This window comes from Lepidochelys kempii, chromosome 21, assembly GCF_965140265.1.
Source record: "Lepidochelys kempii isolate rLepKem1 chromosome 21, rLepKem1.hap2, whole genome shotgun sequence".
NCBI lineage: Eukaryota > Metazoa > Chordata > Testudines > Cheloniidae > Lepidochelys > Lepidochelys kempii.
Genome location: NC_133276.1, coordinates 8091139 through 8111641, shown reverse-complemented (window position 1 = coordinate 8111641; position 20503 = coordinate 8091139). Strand labels below are relative to the sequence as shown.

General features: G+C 50.3%; 1 protein-coding gene across 7 annotated transcripts in view; it reads right to left on the bottom strand.

Annotated features, from left to right (window-relative positions):
* Positions 1-311: 311 nt before the first annotated feature.
* The window catches only part of PLEKHA6 (pleckstrin homology domain containing A6), a 139153-nt gene continuing 118961 nt past the window's right edge, over positions 312-20503 (bottom strand). For 6 of the 7 annotated variants that reach the window (XM_073320382.1, XM_073320383.1, XM_073320384.1 and 3 more), the window contains 10 exons: positions 19707-19846; positions 18550-18699; positions 14649-14778; positions 13321-13430; positions 12310-12492; positions 11352-11516; positions 10709-10842; positions 10131-10273; positions 8089-8212; positions 312-5477 (listed from right to left, as the gene is read on the bottom strand). In XM_073320382.1, coding sequence (XP_073176483.1) covers positions 8097-8212; positions 10131-10273; positions 10709-10842; positions 11352-11516; positions 12310-12492; positions 13321-13430; positions 14649-14778; positions 18550-18699; positions 19707-19846 — 1271 coding nt within the window. In that variant the 3' untranslated portion in view covers positions 312-5477; positions 8089-8096. The remainder of the gene's footprint in view (positions 5478-8088; positions 8213-10130; positions 10274-10708; positions 10843-11351; positions 11517-12309; positions 12493-13320; positions 13431-14648; positions 14779-18549; positions 18700-19706; positions 19847-20503) is intronic. The other variant, XM_073320380.1, reaches the window with a different exon arrangement.

Sequence of the window (20503 nt, the reverse complement as noted above, 5' to 3'; positions counted from 1 at the left end):
CGCAAGAAGGACAAGCTCAACAAATGATCTATTTACAAACCAGCAATTTTTATTTTATACAAACTTGCAAAGTACAAATGCATTTTTTTTCCTTGTGTGAGATTGGATCTTTTAGTAGCTACATCTAAAACAAACGCTGTTGGGAAAATTACAAAGCAAACTACCACTGATTTAATTACTGGGAAGATTGGTGTGAAGAATTCAAGATGCTGAAATGTGACAGCCATTTGACCATGGTCTCTTCGATCTAATGTTATAGTAGTTGTCATCTAAGGTCACTTTTATACAGAAAGAAAGACACCAACATCACATTGTTTCTTGGATAGTTTTATTTGCCTAACACTAGCAAAAATCAATTTTTTGCCACTCCTCCCACCCCACGCCCCCAAAATAATGTGCATAAATAGATCTTTTTTTGATGCAAACAGGTTTTTTTTGTTTTGTTTTGTTTTTTTAACAAGAGTTGCTGGTATATGAAGGTGTTATGAAAAAATAACCAAAATAAAATTAAAAATTAAAATAATTAAAAACAGTTCCACAATACTGCAATATTGTGATCCTCAGCCATGCCACCAAGAACTCACAACTTGTAACTTAGGAAACTCTTAAAGTGACAGTAGCAGGGATTGGTCACAGACACTACGTTGTTATTCGCTTAGTGGGGAGGTTTCCTCGCTGTCCCCTCTACATCTGCTAGGTCATGCCTTAATGCCAGGAAGGTTCTTCTAGGAGCTCCCTGTGTCCTTCGTGGGAATCCCTATACCTTTCAAGGATGCTTACCAGTGGGGTTGCCTTGCTCCCCCACCCCTTCCCTTAAATGTACAATACCCTCCCCTAGGAACCATGTTGGAGCTGAGATGCAGGAGAGCCCTCTTCATGATGGGAGACTGGACTGACTGGAGAGTCAAGGGGGAGCCCGTTGTGGGGCTGACACACTGGTGGGAACTCCAGGTTGTCTCTTGGTTCCATCCATGACGCAAAGGCCACTAATGTCAGTGAGAGTCTTTCCATTGATGTTGGTGAGTTTTCAATTGGGCCGCTAGAAACAATCCTCCTGACCATCCACCTCTCTCCTGCCTCTGCTCAGCTCCTGCACCCCAGTTTGGTCCTGGGGGTTCTCCTACCTTGGCTGCATTTTTCTCAGTTCAGCCACCCCATTTTACGTCTGGGGACACATCCACCATGCAGAGACCATCCTCCCCGGGGGCCTATGCCCTTGGGTATACATTTCGGGTGTGTTGGTGAGGTTAGCAGCTAGGCTACCGATAGCCCTCTGCACTAGTCACACCATCACAGAGAAACCATTCACAAAAACAAAAGGGAGGTAAAAATGTAACATTGAAACTCAAGATTAAAAATTCCACATACAGTCACAAGGATCCATGATTGACAGCTGTGTACCAGCAAGACATCCTCTGCAATCCCCAATAGGGTACAGTCCTATATGTCTTCACATACTGTGCCTCGTGGACCAGCTTTTCAGCATCTGCAAATCAGCCTCGCTCTAATGACTTCAGAACTATGCCAGTTTACACCAGCTGAGGACCTGGCCGTATACAGAGCACTACCTATTCAGTAACAGGGAAATAAATGCATCATTTCTCAAAACTTACAGTTTTTATATTTTATTTTAAATAAATTTGCTTTTAATAAAAGCAGAAAATATATATATGTATATTTAAATAGGTCTTTTTTTTTTTCTGATGAACTGGCAAAGAATCTCCATTTGTAACTTTCCAGCAGGGCTGATGCCAACAGCCCAGCAGAAAGAGAGAGAAAGTTAGCATAAAACAGTACCACCCGGAAAAGGAGAGAAAAACAAATATATATATATATTATATAAATGTATAATTTCCATAAAACATATATTAAGGCATGTATAGCAAAATAAAGGGCCAGCTTCATGAGCTAACAGGGGCTGTTTGGGATTCCATTATGGGAGCAGGACTGTTTTATCCCCAGGGATGTTCTATGTATTGCTAAAAGAAAAAGAAAAAGAAAGAAAGAAAGAAAGATTGATTCATAGATCTGATTCTGGGGAAAGTTCTGTCTCCTGGGACGTTTTGTGTATTGCCAAAATTAAAAATAGATAGACAGATAATCTAGGGAGATGCTAGATAGATCCCATTGGGCAGAGAGGATCTGTTTCCTTGGATTTTATGTGTATTGCCAAACTAGAAAGAAAAATTGATTCACAGGCTACAGCAGGCAGGCAGCCAGGTCCCATTTCACTCAACTGGTGGCATGGCTGGGAAGAAGTAGAAATCTTGTTAGATGCTGAGCATCTGCACCCTCTCTAGATTTCAGCTGGAGATGTGGGTTCTCAGCACCAATCAGGATCAGGCCAATGGAGAAAGAAAGCTAAGCAATAGATTGAGCTTGATTGCGCATCTACATCACATTGCCTTTTTCAGAACTATCCCCTGGAGTTTCAAGTGCTGGGACAAGACAGTTCTTCATCCATGTAGTGAATTGACAAAGCCCCAGTCTCTAGTATAAGGTATAGAGCTTGATTGTCCACTCCTATGCTCTGCTCTGAATTCAGTTTGTCTTCGTTTGAGTTAATCCTGACTTGCACCAGTGTAGGTAAGAGCAGAATCAGGTGCAGAAGTCCAATACTGACCGATGTTAGAACAGGGCATCTAACTGTATTGGAAAGTCCATAGGAAGAGGGGCTCTTGTCAGAGGAGCTCAGATAATATTCACAGCAACACTGGGACAGCTTGACACTTGGGGCTTTTCTATTTCAGGTCAGTTTCCTTACACCAGATCATTTTGCATACAGCCAGCAACATTTCACAGCTTCGCGCTTGAAAAAGTAGATTTTGGAGTGCAAAAGCAAGCCCATATTGAACCCAGATTGGTCTTGTTTTTGAGCGTAGGCCTCAATTTCTGATCTGGGAATTTTAAAATTCCATTCTATCAAAAAACTGAAATTTCAAAAGAATTCATCTCCCACTTAAGCACCAAAATAAGTGGCCAGATTTTCAGTGCTGTTTTGAAAATCTGCCCATCAATATCACAGCGGGAGCTGCTGGGTGTGGGCACTTTTTAAAAAATCTTGCCCGTGTTTAGATGCCTAAATGCGAGCTGAGTACTTGCAAATCCACTCCGTGGTGGAAAATATATTTGCATCTGCATGCAGCCCTAATTTTGAGAAGGGACAAGGAAACCAACTTGGACAGATATAAGAAACCTCCTTCCTCCAAACCATTGCTTGAACTGAGCTGAGGTCTAGATGGACCTTCTCACTTCCCGTTGGGAAGCAGCAGTGCTGAAATAATGCTAGATTCTGCAGACCCCGATGGTTCAGGTAGTTCTGACAAGCTTCAGAAGAACCGACAATCTCTTGGATGCTTCTCTGAACTATGTCTCTTCCATCACCCCCGATACGTCCCCCTGCGATGATGATTCTCTCAATGTATTCAGAAAACTATGAAGCCACATCTGGAAGAGCAGGCTCATCTCATAAGGTACTGCAGGAACAGAGAACGTGGAAGAGAGACCATGCAGCAGTGACTCAGCACCATGCACACCTGACCTCAGTCACTCCAAAACATCAGAGGAACTATTCTAGCTTGCTGTTCTTCAGGAGAAAAGAACTTCTGGGGCATGCTTGTCTCAGCGCAGTGAGTTAGGAGTGTCAGTTGCCTGCGTGCCGTTCCAGATGCAAATATAGCAGGAAGCCATAGAAGTTAGAGATGGGTATCTCGCCCCTTTCCCTAAGCCCAGAGCAGGATTATTCTCTATGCAGGGATTGCCAGACCAGGGGGCCATCCAGTGCAATATCCCATGTCTCCAGTAGCAGCTGCTTCAGAGAAAGGTGCAACAACCCTGCAGTGGGCAATTATGTAATCACCTGTCCATGGGGAAGCTTCTCCCTTGTCCCATCCATAAGAAGTTGGCTTCTAGCCTGAAAACTGAAGGGATTAGGTCCCCTCCCAGCTATGCTCCTATTCCCTTGGGCCTCACAGCTCTGGTGTCCCCTCCATTTTGGGGGCAAGGCAGTGCTTTCCAGATGGAGGCAAGAGACAGTGACAGCATCGACATAGTACGTGCCAAAACCACTGCAGGGAAAGCCCCTCTAGGTCCACTCTAGGCCATTCAGAATTAGATACCAAGGGTTAGATGGGGCACTCAGATCCAAGGTGATAAGATGCCCTAGAAATGCCATAGACAGCGAGACAGTGCTGTTCCCTCAGCCATTTCTCCAGTATTTTGCCCAATCTAGTATTAAGTATGTGGGCAGCAGCCCTCGATTTCACACCACTCCCATCCCCATAAAAATGCAAGAAATGAGCATTGCACTGGGTAAAACAAAACTCTGAGGAAGGGCACCTGTTGCTACCATCCAGAACCTGCTCTGGTCCAAGAAAAAAAAATATCTTGAAGCCTGTCCCCCTTTCTCCTCATTGTCTCTATGTGCAAACAGATCCCTCCTGGCCTCAGAAAGCATCAAGACTTCGCCTGGTCACCAACACCAGCCACTTGGGCTCTCCTAGCCCCGTCCCCCTGTATCGTTCAGCTAATTCCCTTACTACATGTCCGCATACATTGCACAGACCTGCTGTTCCACACCACCCTTCGCCCTGGGAGGGGAAACACTAGTATTTCACAGATATAGCTATATCCTAATTTTGCAGATCCCATCACCTCTCCCATTTTCTGCCCAGGAGCCTTTTCCCTCCTTGGCTCCTGTTTCCATCTGTCCATCCCAGATGCCCACTCCTTCCCTCCCGTGGATGCTCATGCGTGTGAGTGGAGAAATGTGGCTGGGCACAGGTGGCTAGCTCCAGAGATTAAAGATGCTAGTAGCCGTTCCAGGCCAGGGCCTGGGGAGGTGGAAGGTGCACAGAGAATGGAAATAGGGTGCTCACGTCAGTGGAGGGCAAGAGCAAGCTCCAACTGCAGCGACGGCTCGGTCCCCATGCAAAAGCCCCTTCAGGACACGAGCTTTGGGAGACAAATATTTCAGTGCAGGAAGCAAAGGGAAAACCCCCCAGCCTCCAGTGCGACGCCATCCCCTCCATGAGATATTCCGGCCATGGAACAGACTGGTGGGTAGCTGTCAGATCCCCTGCCCTGAAGTTCACGCCGGCTGTGGAGTGGGCCCATCTCCCAGACTGCAATACATCTCACACAAAACATCCATCATTGCAGGAGCAGTGATTTACCAGCGCCTCTCTGCCACTCTGTGCTCCAGCAGGCAGCCCACCCATGGCACTTCTTCCCAGGATGGTACACGGCCAGTTGTGGGGACCAGTGCAGGGATAAGGCTCCCATGTTCTCTTGGCGACAGGTGCCGACGCACACCATCTTCGTCCTGGACGATCTCACCGTTGTTAGCGGCAGGGCTTGGGGAGAACCAAAAGCGATGAGCGGGGAAAGATTTGGTTGTCGAGTCAGGACGCACATGTTTGTGTGTTAAAACGTGGCTCCATGGAACTTCACGGCGTTCACAGCAGCCAGGGCTTGTGCTGGAGGGAAGAGAGGAGAGGGGAGAAGGAGTCAGAAAGCCGAGCCCTCCACCCACCGGGAAGCGTGGCAGAACTGTACCTGCATCACGCCCCAGGGCAGGAACGCTCGGGAGCGAATGGGATTTTTGTCCACTCTTGAAAAAAATAAATGACCCTTGTTAGGCCTGGTCTGTACTGAGGATTCAACCCAGATACAGTCACCTCAAATGCTGCACAAGTGCAAAGCCAGGGTAAACAGAGGGATGCCCCAATCTCCACCCGTGCAAACCAGGGGGCTCTGCACCCCTGCAAACCACACTGCGCTGGGGTGAATTGTATCTATGCCAGGGGTGTGCAGTGCTGCTGCTCCACCAATGGCTAAAATCCCAGGGCAGAAAAGGCCGTTGTTCGGTAACTGGCCACTTTCACCAAAAAGAATTAGGGACATTTTGGAGGCACTCTAGTGCTGGTGACAGGAGCTGGGCCAACAGCCATGGAAAACAGGCTCCACTATTCATCCGCAGAGCAGGTCCAGCACAAGCAGCCTTTCCGCCTGCACTGCCCTGCTGATGGGCCTCGGCCCAACCCCGGAGGGCTGTCCCCCAGGGATGGGAGGAGAATTCAGTTTCCATGGCCATTTAGTCCCTAGCATCTCTGCTGAGGCTGCTGACAAGGCAGTGCCAGCTTGGTGCTGTGTGTCCACTAGAACCTGCACTGAGAGCCACCAATCTCATCTCACACAGGCCAACACACAGCCACCAGATTGTAACAGCTTCCAGTGACTCACTACTGACCTGGCCTGGATTTGAACCTGCTACCTAGAGGCAAAGGGTTTCTGGAGCTCATGCTCATCCTGTCTCCTTGGTTTATGGCCATCATTCCCAATGTCAGTTATTTACATGGCTTTGTCTATGCAGTGAACGGAACCAGTCTCTCTCGGTGCAGGATGTGTCGTTTTTCTTGCCTGTTTTCTCCTCTAATTTGCACCCTTGGATTTCAGCTGGGGTCACTTCTAATTTACAGTGGATCTAAGTGAGGCGAGAATTTGGCCCACATCATCAGCTTATTCCATTCAATGCATGGCCAAAGTAGGCTATAAGGAATGGCTTTGGCGTAGCCAGGACCCACTTAGTCCTGGAATGGGCAGAAACCACATGCTCCCATCCAGCTGCATTCTACCACGTAACCGAACCCTTAGTACAACTTAGCTACACCATTAGCTTTTCCTTTGTGCCCAGAAATCCTGGAAAAGACTCTTGATCCTGAAGAGGGATGGGGCCAGCTCCTCCACCGGTGGAAAGCAGTGTAGCACGGTGGATAAAAATGAATGATTTTAAAAATGGACTTTTTTAAAATTTAAATCAATTTTAAAAAAATTTAAATTCAATACATCATTCTTTTTAAAAATAAATGTATTTAAAATTAAAAGTGAAATTATGACAACCTACATTCAGGCCTAAACTTACTATAGATGATTCAAATAATTTAAATTTACTTAAAAAAAATATAATATTCAAGCAGTGCATGTTTACTGCCGAAGTTTTAGAGAAAGTCAAAGCACTGAACTGGTCAAAGTCACTGGCTAAGCAGCTGGAACCTGACGTGCAAAACTAGCTTTTGACAGCACTAGTCTCTTCTCCAGTTGCAGAGAGTATTTTCTTCAGTTCAGTTTATTCAGTTCAATGACTATGCATTCAAAGCCGAGAAATCAACGAGGAATTGAAACAACATGCAACATTGCTCTCCTCTTCCAGCTGTGACTGAAAACAAGGTGTAAGAGGATCAGATCTACTAATTCTAAAATCATGATGGACAGGGTGACCAGAAGCAATCAGGTCTATTCACTAACTACAGATGATGCTTCCTTTGTTTATCAAAACATGTTTTGCATTTAAAATTGATTTATTCAACTTTTATTCCTTATGTATTCAGCACATTTAAGGTACTTTTATTTAACTAATTAAAACATTTTAAAATGTTCTTCTTGTGGCTTTTAAATTGAATTCTAATTTTCATCCAATTAGGTTGGCACAAATCATGAGTAAAAATGAATCATAATCTAGTACATAAGAAATGCATCATTCCCATTTCCTAACACCGTAAAAAGCTACAATTCAGAATAAACATATGGTAAGCAATATAACTGCTTAAATAAATGTGTATGGACATAGTGTAACATCCTGGTTAGCAAAAAGAAGTACCAAATTGTACCAACCAATGAGAATCAACTTTATAATAAGTAAATAACTGAAAAGTATAAATGCAAAACAAAAATTAAAAATGGTTATTTAAATCAAGGCTTGTTGATTTTAAATCACTGTGATTTAAATCAATCCACCCTGCAGGGCAGTTCTATTGACTTTAGTGGAGCTATGCCAGTTTATCCTAGTGGAGGATCTGACCCAGGAACTCGAAACAAGGTCCGGGACCCTCAGTGTTTCAAGTTCTAAGCCCCTTGTGCTCGTTCCATGGAAAGAGACTGGGCTAACGTGGCAGAGGAGAGTGTTAGCTTGGTGAGAAGCAATGTATGAATGGATGGGAAGAGGAGACTCTTGAATGAGGTTCTTCCCATCGCCCCAGGACGCTGAGATGTACACAGGATGAGATGAAGTACAATAGAAAAGGTGCTTACTTCATGGCTCAAACACGCATAAAATGGCTGCTGTCGACGACCCGGGATGACTCAGACGAGAGGGGGTTTGTCGGTGGAGTCGGGGAGGCTGGGGAAGTGGGAGGACTCGGGGTGGCACACTGAGCTGGAAACAAGAAATGGAAAAGGACGTGAAGAACACAGCGCTGCAGCCAGCAAGGGGAGAAAGGAAACAAAGCATGGAGCAAATTCCAGAGGAAGGCAGAGAGGTTAGAGACGACAGGGGAATATAAAAAAGGAAGTGAAGCGAGGTCAGAAACAACAGAGAGGCACAAATGGTTCCCCCCCAGCACGCACACATGAGCTCCATGCTGGGATCCTCATGGACTAAGGCAAAGATGGGAGGCAGTGCCTGTCTGCAGGGAGACGGGCATGGGCCACAGCATGACACCCCCTCGCCAGTACAGCCTCCCACAACGCACTGCACACACCAGGGCTCAGGCGTTTCCTAGTCTACTCCAGAGCTGGGGCGAGACAGTGCAAAGCTTTTGACCAGAAAAGGATGGATTAATTTTGTGACAAGTTTTGCGAAAAACGTAGTTTTGACATTTTTTGACAGAGAAAAAGGGTTATATTTTTTCATAAGACTTCCCCCCAGACGCATCCCTTTCTTCAGCTGGTTCCCCTGCAGAATGCCACAGTTCCATCGAAGATCCTGGGAAACAGGCCCTTCCAGAGAGATGCCCAACCCAACCCGCACCATCCAACATACACCATATTCTAGTCTGGTCTAGCGACATACACAGCTCCCATTACTGTAGTATCTGAGTGCCCCACATTATCCCCACAGCATTCCTGTCAGGAAGGGCGGCGCTACCCTCACCACTGGGCCATCCTCCCTCTCTCCACGCACAACCCTCTCCATCCAATATCGCTCATCAGCTCCACGTGCATTGGAGGCTGTCCCATCTTCCCAGCTGGTTTTTGCCACATGAGGAATGATTCTTAGTCACCAGCTGGCTAGCCCAGAAGCTGGGATCTCCAGGCACAGGTGTGCTGCCACAGCAAGAGCTGAGGGTTTGCCGCTTCCCAAAGGTTCACGGTTGAATAGCGCCAATGCAAAAATAAGATGGGTCAGCTCAGGGAGGACAGGTGCAGACCACCAAAAGCACTGAGAGTATAAATCTGGTGTGACTCCACTGACATCAACAGGCCAGATCCTCCTCTGGTGTATAGTGGTACAGCTTCCTTGACTTCAGTGATTTATACCAGTGGAGGATCTGGCCCCCTAGAGTTTCACTGCTGTAAGTGAAAGGAGAACAAGACTGTTGACTCTCTATTCTCTGCCCTTGTCTGTTCATGATGACGCCCGTTGAAGTTCACAGAAGTACTATGCATGACCAAGGACAGCAATGAGAGTCAGAGCTCCACTATTTACCCCAGCTGCGGATTTGGCCCATTACATGCGTGCACATGGTATGAATACGCCCGAGTCTGCTCCTACATGCGTGTCATTTCACTGACTTCAGTGGCGTTATTCCTGATTTACACAGGTGAGAGAGGAGAGTCACACCTGTGGTTATTACTGGAATTGCCGGGGTAAGTCGACGGGATTGATCGGCCAGGGCGCTAATTCACTTTTACACTGGTGTAACTCCACTGATTTCAGTACAGGAAAATGGAATAGCCCAGTGGTGGATCTGTCTCTGTGGGCCAGATTCTTACCTGGCGCAAATTGGCATAGCTCTATCAAAATTATAGGAGTTACCCCAATTTATACCAGCTGAGGATCTTGGCCTATATACCTATCTGTCTTATTTCTAAAGGCCCTTTCGCTGTATCTAGCCTTTTGCCTACACCCCGCTGCTGCCAGGTGCATTGCCTGGTCATCCCCAACACTCATTTTACCCTGAGTTCAGTCTTCTGCCCTTAAGGCCGATAAATCCATGATGATTAGGAATTGTCCATGTCATAAGTACCTCCCAGCTTTGATCTGCCCCTCCTTGACTGAGGCATCCAAGGCATCTCCTGTGCCTCATATTTTTACCATGAAACTGCAGTTCTTCGCCTCCCTAGTGCCTTACCGGAGAGCATGCGGCCCAGCCTGGAGGCTTCTGTAGCCAAGGTGCAGGATATCTCTATCCTCTTCTCCTGCTCCTGGAGCTGGGTTTCTGCATCCTGGGGCACGTCCACCTCTCCCTCGCTTAGAGGGACCACATTCTGCAAGCTGCGGCAGAGAGAGTTCGGTGTTACTGTCCCAGTGCCCCTGGAGCGATGGCCCGGCCCGAACTACAGGGCATGCTTGCAAGGATGCAGGATATGGCTGGGCAGAACGACAGGGTGAGCAGGTAGAAGATTAGGTAGAAGAGATGAATGGGTAGAGGGGAGGTGGGTGAATGCATGAGTGGAATGGCAGATAGCTGGGTGGCTGGATGGGCGAGGAGTTTAATGAGTTAGTGGGCGACTGAATAGATGAATCAGGAGGCTCCATGAACAGATAGCTGAATGGATTTGCAGGTGCACGAAGGGAGGGTGGACAGACAAACAGCGGCCGTAGTGGATGGGTGGAAGGTCAGACACGGGCACGAGAGAGAGGGTACGATGGAGGAGGTGGCGGTGTGGCCCAGCCGGTGCTGAAATGGGCACAGAACAGTACCATCACCTGGATTTGGCAATGAGCGTCTTTATCCTTTCCACTTTCTTCTGCTTCTCCTTCATCTCTTCGGGGCTTAGGGGGGTGTCCGGTTCCAGCTCAATGTACCGCTCCGGAATGAGGACCTTGTCTGGGGTAGAGAGCTAGGAGGAGGCAAAGGCAGGTTTTAAGTCCGGGGTCTGACGTCAACATGAGCATTCTGTAACTGCATGCATAGGGGAGAGCACCGCAGCCAGCCTCGGTCCCTTCTCCAGCACCCAGTCCCTCCTTCAGGGCTCACCCAGCCTGTTCCAGCACTCGTATATCACCTGTTCCTGCTCCAGCAACTCTCTGTAATCCAGAACCAGCACAACACTCATCCCTGGACCAGAGCCCACATGACACTCACCCTACACTGCATTCTTCTCTGCCCAGTGCCCAGCCCTGGTGTCTGCTCCAGCCCCCAGGCCCAGGAGATGGGACGTAAGGGCCTGGGCAACACAAACGCCAAGAGGGACCTGTCCCTTCAGCCCAGGCCCCATTTTCTCCCGCCTGCCCTGGGCCCACGTCAACTCAGAGGAGCTGTCTCCCCGCACCATGCACACGGTCTCCATAGCAACCTGCCCCCATTGCCATCCCTCAGGTGTGTTGCGCCAGTGGGGCCAGGCCTCACCTCCTTACTGATGTCAACGTCATAGTGCTGGGGCTCCAGCTCCATCTTGCGTAGCCGGGCGATCTCCTCCCTCGGCGTCTCGTAGACTTTGCCGGAGTCCTCGGTGCGTAGCGCTGCCTCCAGGTCGGAGATGTCCACCTCGTGGATGCTGCGGTGTCGGCACACCTGGAACGGGCCACAGAGCTGCCACCTAAGAGCCAGGTCGGTCCCCCAGCAGGGTCATGCCCCTGCTGGCTCACAAATGCAAGAGGTGGCTCTGTCTCGCTGGCCTTTTCCCCTCCACTTCCTCCCCCACTCCTCCAGAAACCCCAGGGTTTGTTCTGTCCGTCCATCTGTGCCCATCACCATAGCCTCAGAGCAACACGCACACCTACCTTCCCTGGGTAAGCACTTCCCTATGTCCCCATCTCTCACATCCTTCAAGCACCCCACCTTGGGCCCCACCGGCTCTGACTTCATGCCCCCAAACATCTGACTGCTGACCCATGGCAGGCCCCAGCCTTAGTAATAATTGTACCATCTGGTTCTTCTGCAGCACTTTCCATGAGAACATCTCAAGGTGCTTTTCAGAGAAAGACAGTATCGTTAGCCCTAATTCACAGATGGGAAAACTGAGGCATGGGGAGGGGAAGTGACTCGCCCACCCAGTGGACCAGTGGCAAAGCTGGGAAGAGAACCAGGTGTCCCAAGTCCCAGTTCAGTGCTCTGGCCACTAGACCACACTGCCTCCAGGCAAATCCAAACAGGGCCTTTCGGTCAGGGGAGGACTTGCAGTCCCAGATCTGAAAACCCTCTTTCTGGGAGACAGCAGGGACTAACCCACGCCAAGGGAGCTGGCCCAGAAACCCCAGAGGAGCCTGGGGACTGGACAAGCTCAGGGATGTTATTCTGAGGAAGGCCTGTGGCATAAATCCAAATTCCACCCCCAAACCTCACGACTGACATGGGAAGACCGTACCACTTTGTATGACGCGGGTGCCTTCGTGCTGGGAGCGTCTGGCTGCTGATTGGCCGGGAGCTGCAAACTCCGCCTTTTTTCCTTCATGGATCCACTTTGGTGGCGTTTCATTCGGTCAATCTGCTCCTCCACGCTCATTTTTGCCTTCATCTCATTGGAGAACACGGCGCTTTTTGGCCTCTCCTGGGGAGAATCCCAAAAGCCCCACGGTTACAGAAGGGCCTCAACATGGGTTGGGACCCTAGTGTCCCCCAGTAGTGGGTTCAGATGTGCTGCTCTCAACTTGCTGTCTAAGGGAAAGGCTTCTATGCTAGACAATTAGCATCTCAGCAGCTGTTCCTGGGAAACTCAGGGTGGGAAGAACATGGGGGGCTGGACTGAAGAGCATCAGTTGGAGCAGAGGAGTGCAGGGCTGGGCTAGCAGGGGGCCGTGGGTTGGGATTGAAGGGCACTGGCAGAGTGGTGCGTACTGGTGAAGGTGGGAGGGCAGGTCAGGAGAGAAGCGCCGTGGGTGGGACAGTGGCGAGGAGAAGCCTCGGCTCAGCTGTGAGGCAGCCAGGGAGGTGCAGACAGTCACTGAATTGGAGCTCAGACATTCAGACCAAGGTCAATAGCCGGGGGGAGGATTCCCAGGCCTTGCAGGGGCAGGCAGAGGCTAATCCGGTTAGTGAAGCCAGGGGGTTCTCCACAGGTGGTATTTCCTGCTAAAAGCTTCAAATGCCACCTCCTTGTGCCAACACAGCTCCTGTGCCCCTCTCCTGAATGCTCCAGGGAAGCTGGCAAATGGGCTGTGAGCCTGACACCTCCTATGGGCTTCCTTTATCTTATCCCACTCTCTTCCACCTCTGCACCAGTCCCACCTCCCCACAGCCCATTCCAGCACCCTGTACAGTCTCCCATCTCCTACCCCAGCCCTGATCCACACCCCTGCATCCCCTCCATTTCCTCCCAGGTCCCTGCACCCCATCCCAGGATCCCCAGTGACATGCAAAGCCGAGAGCCGCAGCCTACCCCGGAGGTCAGTCCATTGGCCATGTTGCTGGTGCTCCTCCTGACCACGCCTGAAGCGGGAGCCAAGTCCTCATCGGTGGGAGACTTGGTCCTTGGGGGAACGATACCAACTGGGGAGAAGCAGAAGAGAAGATAAATGCTTGAACCCAAATCAGCTGGCTGCTCACGGCACTGCAGGCCCAGAGGGTGGCTCCAGGGCCCCATGCTGGTTTGGGACATGGCAACAGCTCTCCTGAGCTGCAGGTTGCCTGGGTGGTTCACTGCTCCTTGCCCTCTCTCTACACTGCTCATCTTTGCTGGGTGCAGAGGATATGCTCCCACAGCCGCTGGTGGGGGGTGGCTACGTACTCACTGTGTACTCCGGGGAGTGTTACCGGGCCACTCGGCACTGGGAATGCATAAGGATGCATGGCCCATCCCTCATACCTTTCCCCTGAGTGTCTCACAGCCCCAGCACCCCAAGAGATTATTATTAACCCCATTTTACAGTGAGGGGAAACTGAGGCATGGAGCCAGAATCACAGAATATCAGGGTTGGAAGGGACCTCAGGAGGTCATCTAGTCCAACCCCCTGCTCAAAGCAGGACCAATCCCCAATTTTTGCCCCAGATCCCTAAATGGCCCCCTCAAGGATTGAACTCATAACCCTGGGTTTAGCAGGCCAATGCTCAAACCACTGTGCTATCCCTCCCCCCAAAGTAACATAGCCAGTCAGTGGCAGAGCCAGAAATAAAACCCAGGAGTCCTATCCTCCAACTGCCTGCTGGGATTACTAGATCAATGCAATCATACTGTGTGCTTCATATAGAGCATGCAGAGGAAGGGCTGGGAAGCTGATCTGTTAATGCACCAAAGAGCCCCCAGACAGCAGATGACATGGAGGCGCAGAGCCTCCTAACCCCACTGAAGGAGTATCCCCAGATGCAGAGGGACCTCGGCATCCTGGGGGCCTGGTGACAAGACCCTGACTCTCCCAGGTGTAATAGCCTCTACCCAGAGGGGCAGGAGGAAATATTAGAGTAATAGTCTCCTCCCAACTCACTCCCTCTCTTTCGGTAGCATGCTCCACTGGGCGCAAGCACATGGCCCCAGCGAGCTCTGAACCCAGCTTACTGCGTCCTCTTAATTGTGCTCTGCGCTCATAAGGTACCATGGATTTTGATAAGGAGATCCCCAGACCCAAAATCCAAGAGATGAAGCCTCCCTCAGGGGCCACCCAAAGCTTCTGCTGGCCAGTGCCTCCAGCCCTGATCTCCCCTTCTTGGACGTTATTTATGGTGACAGAGGAGCTGCTGCCCCCACTGAGATGGCGAGGCCATGGGAGGTACCTTTGTTGAGAGCCGCTTGCTTCTCAGCATCTGGCTCTTGCCTCGTCTGCGTGAGCCTGGCCTCTGTGGGAGGGATGGGGGCGGAGCTCCGATGAGCATCTTGCTTCTTCTGCTCAAAGCTGGACTTGGGCTGCGGAAAGAGAGTGGATTCGCTGGTGAGCAGCTGACCTGCTCAGGAGGAGCTGTTGGCAGGGCAGCTGGGGAGACACCCTGCCTTCAGACCTCTGCCACTCATTAGCCGGGGGACAGCAGACGCAAAGGACACACACACCGAAAAGACCAAAACACACACACACACGCACACGAACGAAATAGCAATCGGGAGAGGCACTTAGGCAGGTTTTCATTTTGATCAACACCCTTCGCCCCTCAGCCCAGACACGCTCAAAGCACGAGATCCAATCGTCTGGACAGAGAGAAAGGCAAAATCCAGGCTGGGCTTGGAGCTGCAGAGCCATAACCAGGCATGGTCTGGGACACCCCTTTCGCCAAAGTGTTGAAGGCTGGGGCTACGGGTAGATTGGGGTACGCTGTCCTGGCTTTGCCCCATCTCTCGGCAGGATCGTTACTGAACTAGTTTGTGCAGGACATTTTGCTCACCTTGTGAAATATGAGACACCTTTGCCCCGTGGTCAGACCCTTTGCTATTTTTCTTTTGGGTTTGGGAATGTGGAAGTAGTCTCCTGGGATCTGACCCAAAGCCCTTTGAAGTCAATGGAAAGATTCCCGCTGATTTCCACGGGCCGTGATCATCAGCCCGAGGTTGCTGACAGACAGCCTGAACTAACTCTCGTTAAAGTCTGTGGAAAGGCTCCCACTAACTCCAGCGGGATTTGGGTTGGGCTGCTGAGCTCCAGGCCCCACACCTTAACCACAGGGATGGTTAACCAAAGCTTATGTTTGTGTTGATCCATGAACTAGAGGTGGGAGATGCTCAAGTGATTTGGGCTCCTCAGGTTGGACGAGCCAGCAACTCTGGATCCTGCTCCCCAGTCTCTGAAGTTCATGAGTCTGCAAAGCAGGGACAGGAGGCTGCACGGATGAGCCATGTAAATCAGGTTCTGGCCACTACACCCTGAAGAGCAGCCGGGGCCTGGAGAAGGGTTCCTCTGTAGGTCTATTCCTCTACCCTCCTTCCCACAATGTCTGCAATGAACCTGCTCAAGTTCATCTTCCTCCTGCTTCCATTTCAGCTCAGACAACATTCCCTGTGGACAAGATCTGCTACAGTGTGTCAATGAATACAGCAGGAATGGGGGAGTGGGCAAGGTAGGCCATGGGTGTAGATGACATGGGATGGGTTGGAAGAATGAGCCAGCGGGGGTTGCAACCATTACATCAGCCACTTGCACTGAATCCCCTACTACCCTCAGCCCCAGCTTGGCACTTCCTTGCAGCTCATCTCCTTTCCAAGGGCCTCAGTCGGCTTCATGAGGGTCAGTTAAGCCTCGGAGCGGCCAGCATTCATAACGAGCGCATCTCAGAACATTGTCATCAAAAAACTCCCCAAATGAAAAAGGCTTCTTGACCGAAACAACCATTTTTTTGGAACATTTTCATTTTGGTCAAATCGTTTTCCTTTTTCAATGAAACATTTTGACCAAAAAGAAAAACAATTTCAAGGAAAAAATTCCAAGTGAAAATTTAAAAAAATTGAATTTCATTTTGGTGGGAATTTTTTTTAAAAAATTCTCTTTTTTTCTACTGGAGGATAACAAAAAAGTTTAAAAATAGGTTATTCCTTAATTCCTCTCTCTTTCTTTAAAAACAAAACAAACCCACCCCCTTCTTTACTTCAGTGGGGAAGGGAGGGAGAAAGTTTAAAAAGTGGGATTTATCCTCCCCCAACTAAACAAAACAATTTTTAATAAAAAAAAAAATTCCAGAAAATTTCAGGAAAAGTTTCAAACGAAATGGAAACATTGTTTCCTTTCAAATATTTGTACAAAATATTCTTATATTTTCCAGCCAGCTCTATTATTACCCCGTTAGACACGACTGGCCCCAACATACACAGCGAGCCAATGACAGAGCTGGGGACAGAACTCAAGAGTCCGGGATCCCCCACAGTCCACTGTGGTTCTTATTTAAGAATCCCCTTTCATGACATGAAAGGCTGAAGCCACAAGAAACGTTAAATATTGCAAAGACATCCTGTGATAAAATTAAATAGGCCACATTTATCCCCTGGCTTCAACGGGCTCACGCCAGTAAATATTCCTGCCCAATATTTCCATGGCAAGGCAAATTCTCAAATAACTTTGCCTTGGGTAAACTGCACCCTTCCCAAAAAAGAGATTGCACATGCAACCAGGGAACTGTTTGCATGTTTTCAACAGCTGACTGCAAGCTCAGATAGCTGTTTGCACACATAGCCACCTATTTTACATGTGCAGCTGCATGCGGGTCAAATCTGCATGTGCAAAAAGTTGTCTTCCTGCCCGTTTGCATTTATACATGCAACCTCTGTATGCACAAATCACCTATCTGCACTCACAATTAACTAGCTCGTTCATGCTGTTACTTGATGGTGCATGTGCATTGTACTGCATGCCCAAGTATCCATCCACACACACTAGCATGCCTTTCGCACATGTGAGATCACTTGGCTGCATGAATGCTTGTGCTTTTTTTGTGCGAGTGAGTATTTCGAATTTTACACGTGGGTATAAATCAGGAGTAACGCACCCGAACTTAATGCAGTTATGCTGGCGTGAGATCAGAATCAGGCCCTGTACAATTAGTTCGCTACAGCCGAGTGCTTGTTTGCAGATGACAACTGGAAGTGCAATTATCCAGGCTGGAGTAAAGAAAGCCAGAGGGAGAATGGAAGAGAAAAGCAAACAGGAACCAGGCTGCTCAGCATGTGACGCTGCATATTTGAGTCTCCTCTCCTACTGGTGTCAGTCAGAAATTGGCTACTCACATCAATGGTGTTACGTTGGACCAAGCAAGAATCACAGTGAGGCCAGCAAGAGGCCCTGGAATTCTCCCTCTATCCCGCTGTGTGGTGGGCTCATAATGGTTGCATCCCTGCACCCAGGCTTTTACGGCATCCTAGTGACCGGCATAGTATCCCCTTTTCCACACTGAGATGAGACTGGCTTTAAGGGTGTTTCAGAGCATTTGCCTTTGAGCATCAGTCACCTCAGTTCAAATGGATCCAGCAGCAGTTTAGCTTAACGGCCTTACCAGAAACAGGCTTGAGTGCCCTCTCTGGGCAAAGTTTTATGGACCATTGATTTCCCTGGACAGTAAAGAATAGTCTGCTCTTGCATGGCGAGTGTCACTATGCACTGATCTCAAAGGAGGGCATCATTACCCCTGTTGGGCATATGGGGAAACCGAGGCACAGAGTAAGGCAGTGATTTGCTCATGGTCAGTTGCACAGCTGGGAATAGATCCTGGGTCCAGGCCAGTGCCCTATTCTTTAGACAATGCTGCCTGCCAATAAGCCATTAAGGGGACAGAGCTCACTAAGTTCCCCAAAGGGGGAGGGATTCTAGTTACAGTGCCCACCTTAAAATGCCTGCATAAATCTAGAATTCAATACAAGTATTTCCTGTTTGACAGGGCCTGGCTGCAGAGAGGGCTCAAGCATGGCCTCTGACCCTGGGAAAGCCCCTGCCCGTGCTGGGGGTCTGGATGCCCGGAGTGTGCCATGCTTCTCCAGCTTGGCCGAGGGCAGTCACGGAGCTAAGCCCCTGCCTGTCTGTTCCCTGGGGCAGCTTGCTCCCCATACCTCTCCAGCGTTTGCTGCTGTAGGGAGAGGGTCAGCTCTGCTTTGCCCCCTCCCAGCTATCCCCGTGGCTCTCCCCTTAGCTGGCTTCGGTTCCCAGTGGGGGATGGGGATACTGTGTGCTGCTGGATGCCGAGGTCCGCTCTGGAGGCGCTTGGATACCTGTCCCCTCTTCGCCTCGCCGCTTTGCTGCCAGGAAGGGGAGTTAGGGTACGGCCAGAAGCGGCTCTCGCTAGGGAGTGGAGGAACAGTTGGAGGAGACTCCAGAGGGACATACGATTTGGGCAGGGGAGGTCGAGGCGGGCCTGGTTCCTGGGGCAGAGAGGAAGCCAAAGTGTTAGGCGCAACAGCAGAAAAACTGAGAGAATAGGAAGGAAAAGACAGTTAGCAAGAGACTGAGACAAACGAAGGCACTGAGCCCAGGGCGAGGGCAGCTGGAGCCCAGACAGTACCGCTGGTCCCTCCCCATCCAGGGTGAGCACTCGCTCTGGGACCCAGCAATTCCAACTCGCCCCATTAGCCTAGGGCCCAGACCCACACATCCAGCACCCCCTGCTATGTCACAGCTCTCAACAGAGGGACCACTTACCTGGATGTCATGTGTTTATGCCAATGGGAGCCTGGCAGAGTAACCCCACCCTGCTGCTGTGAATGCGCCCCCAGGAGAAAGGACAAGTAGGTCCACTTACCCAGCCCTGGCCATTCTTCCCATTTTCTGAGGCTGGGCGCTTGCCCTTTGGTTCAGCTTCACAGTGAATCTTTGGTACCAGCTGGGCAGACAGCAGCAAATGAGAAGCCCCACAAAACAAGCCGAACCACAGAGCAGAGCATAACTCTCTGGCTTAGGTTTGAGTTTCTCCCTCTCTACCTAGAAAATGTCCAACGTGCCCAACACCGTGGCATCTAGGCACTGTTGTGGTTTTGTCTGATGGGCTCCAACGAAAGCCAGACTCAAACCCAAACTAGGAGAGTAGAGCACAATGGGCTGAACTAAAACCCTGGTTCTCCACGCCCCAGGACTTCAGAGCCTCCGGACCCAAGTCTGCACCCAAAATGTGCGTGTCCCACCCTCCCCCAATCTTCCCAATGGGCCAAACCAAAGCCCCAGGTCCAAACCCACCTTCACTTTGACCCTGACTTGTGCGGCCTGATCCCAGCTCTAGTTAGAACCCACAGTTCACGCTGTTCTCCCGGCCATCGGATGAGAAAGCCGGGAGTGACACCTGCTGGTGCAAAGAGAATCTCAAGAGGAGAAAAGCCAGGGACACTTCCTGCCCCGGGCTACTATTCTAGCCCCACGCAACAGCGGCTCCACTCACCTCGCCTGCCCCTTGCTTGGTGGGCGACCCCTGAGAGCCTGACGCCAGGGAGAAAGGGCTCAGTGGGCTAGTGAGGCCGGCTGAGCTCAAGGGGCTAGCGGGGCTGTTGGAGCTGTAGGTTCCCGAGGGGCCAGCGGCCACTGCGGAGAAACAAGAGAGGAGAGAGCGGAAGTGAGCGTGCAGCTCATTCACACTGAGCAAGGGGGGGGGGGGTGGCACAGCAGGGAAGGGGCCAGTGAACCAGGGCCCGGGGCTTCTGAGCGGCATTCAACGCCAGGCCAGAGGCCAATGTGCCCAGGGAGGTCGTTGCACGGTCTTCTCTCTCTCCTGGACTTATCAAGAGCAAGCAGCAGACACCTTCGGGCAGAAGCAGCAGAGGGACGTCCAGAGAACCGGCAGGGATGTCTAGAGAGGCGTGTGATGTACAGAAACTACAGGTACCTGCCATAGGGACCCTGCCAGATACCATGGCCACCAGCGGGACTGCGTTTAATGCGGCACTGGGGCTGCAACCCACATCCTTTTGCTCCAAAAAAAAAAAAAACCTCACAGAGCCCTTGCTGTCCGATTCTCCATTAGCCTTAGGGCTCCTGCCCTCTGCGGGCTGCAGCCACAGGACAGCGAGGTGATGGCAGAGCCGGGAGTGGGCCTGGAATGCCGCCGAGCGCCAGGTGCATGTGGCATTCTGAGCCAATACAAAGCAGTGTGACTGTGTCAACAGGGAGGAGGACAGGTGCATTGAGACACCCGGGCAGCCAGCGGCATCTAGCTCTGCGGCCGGGGAAAGGGAGGGAGTG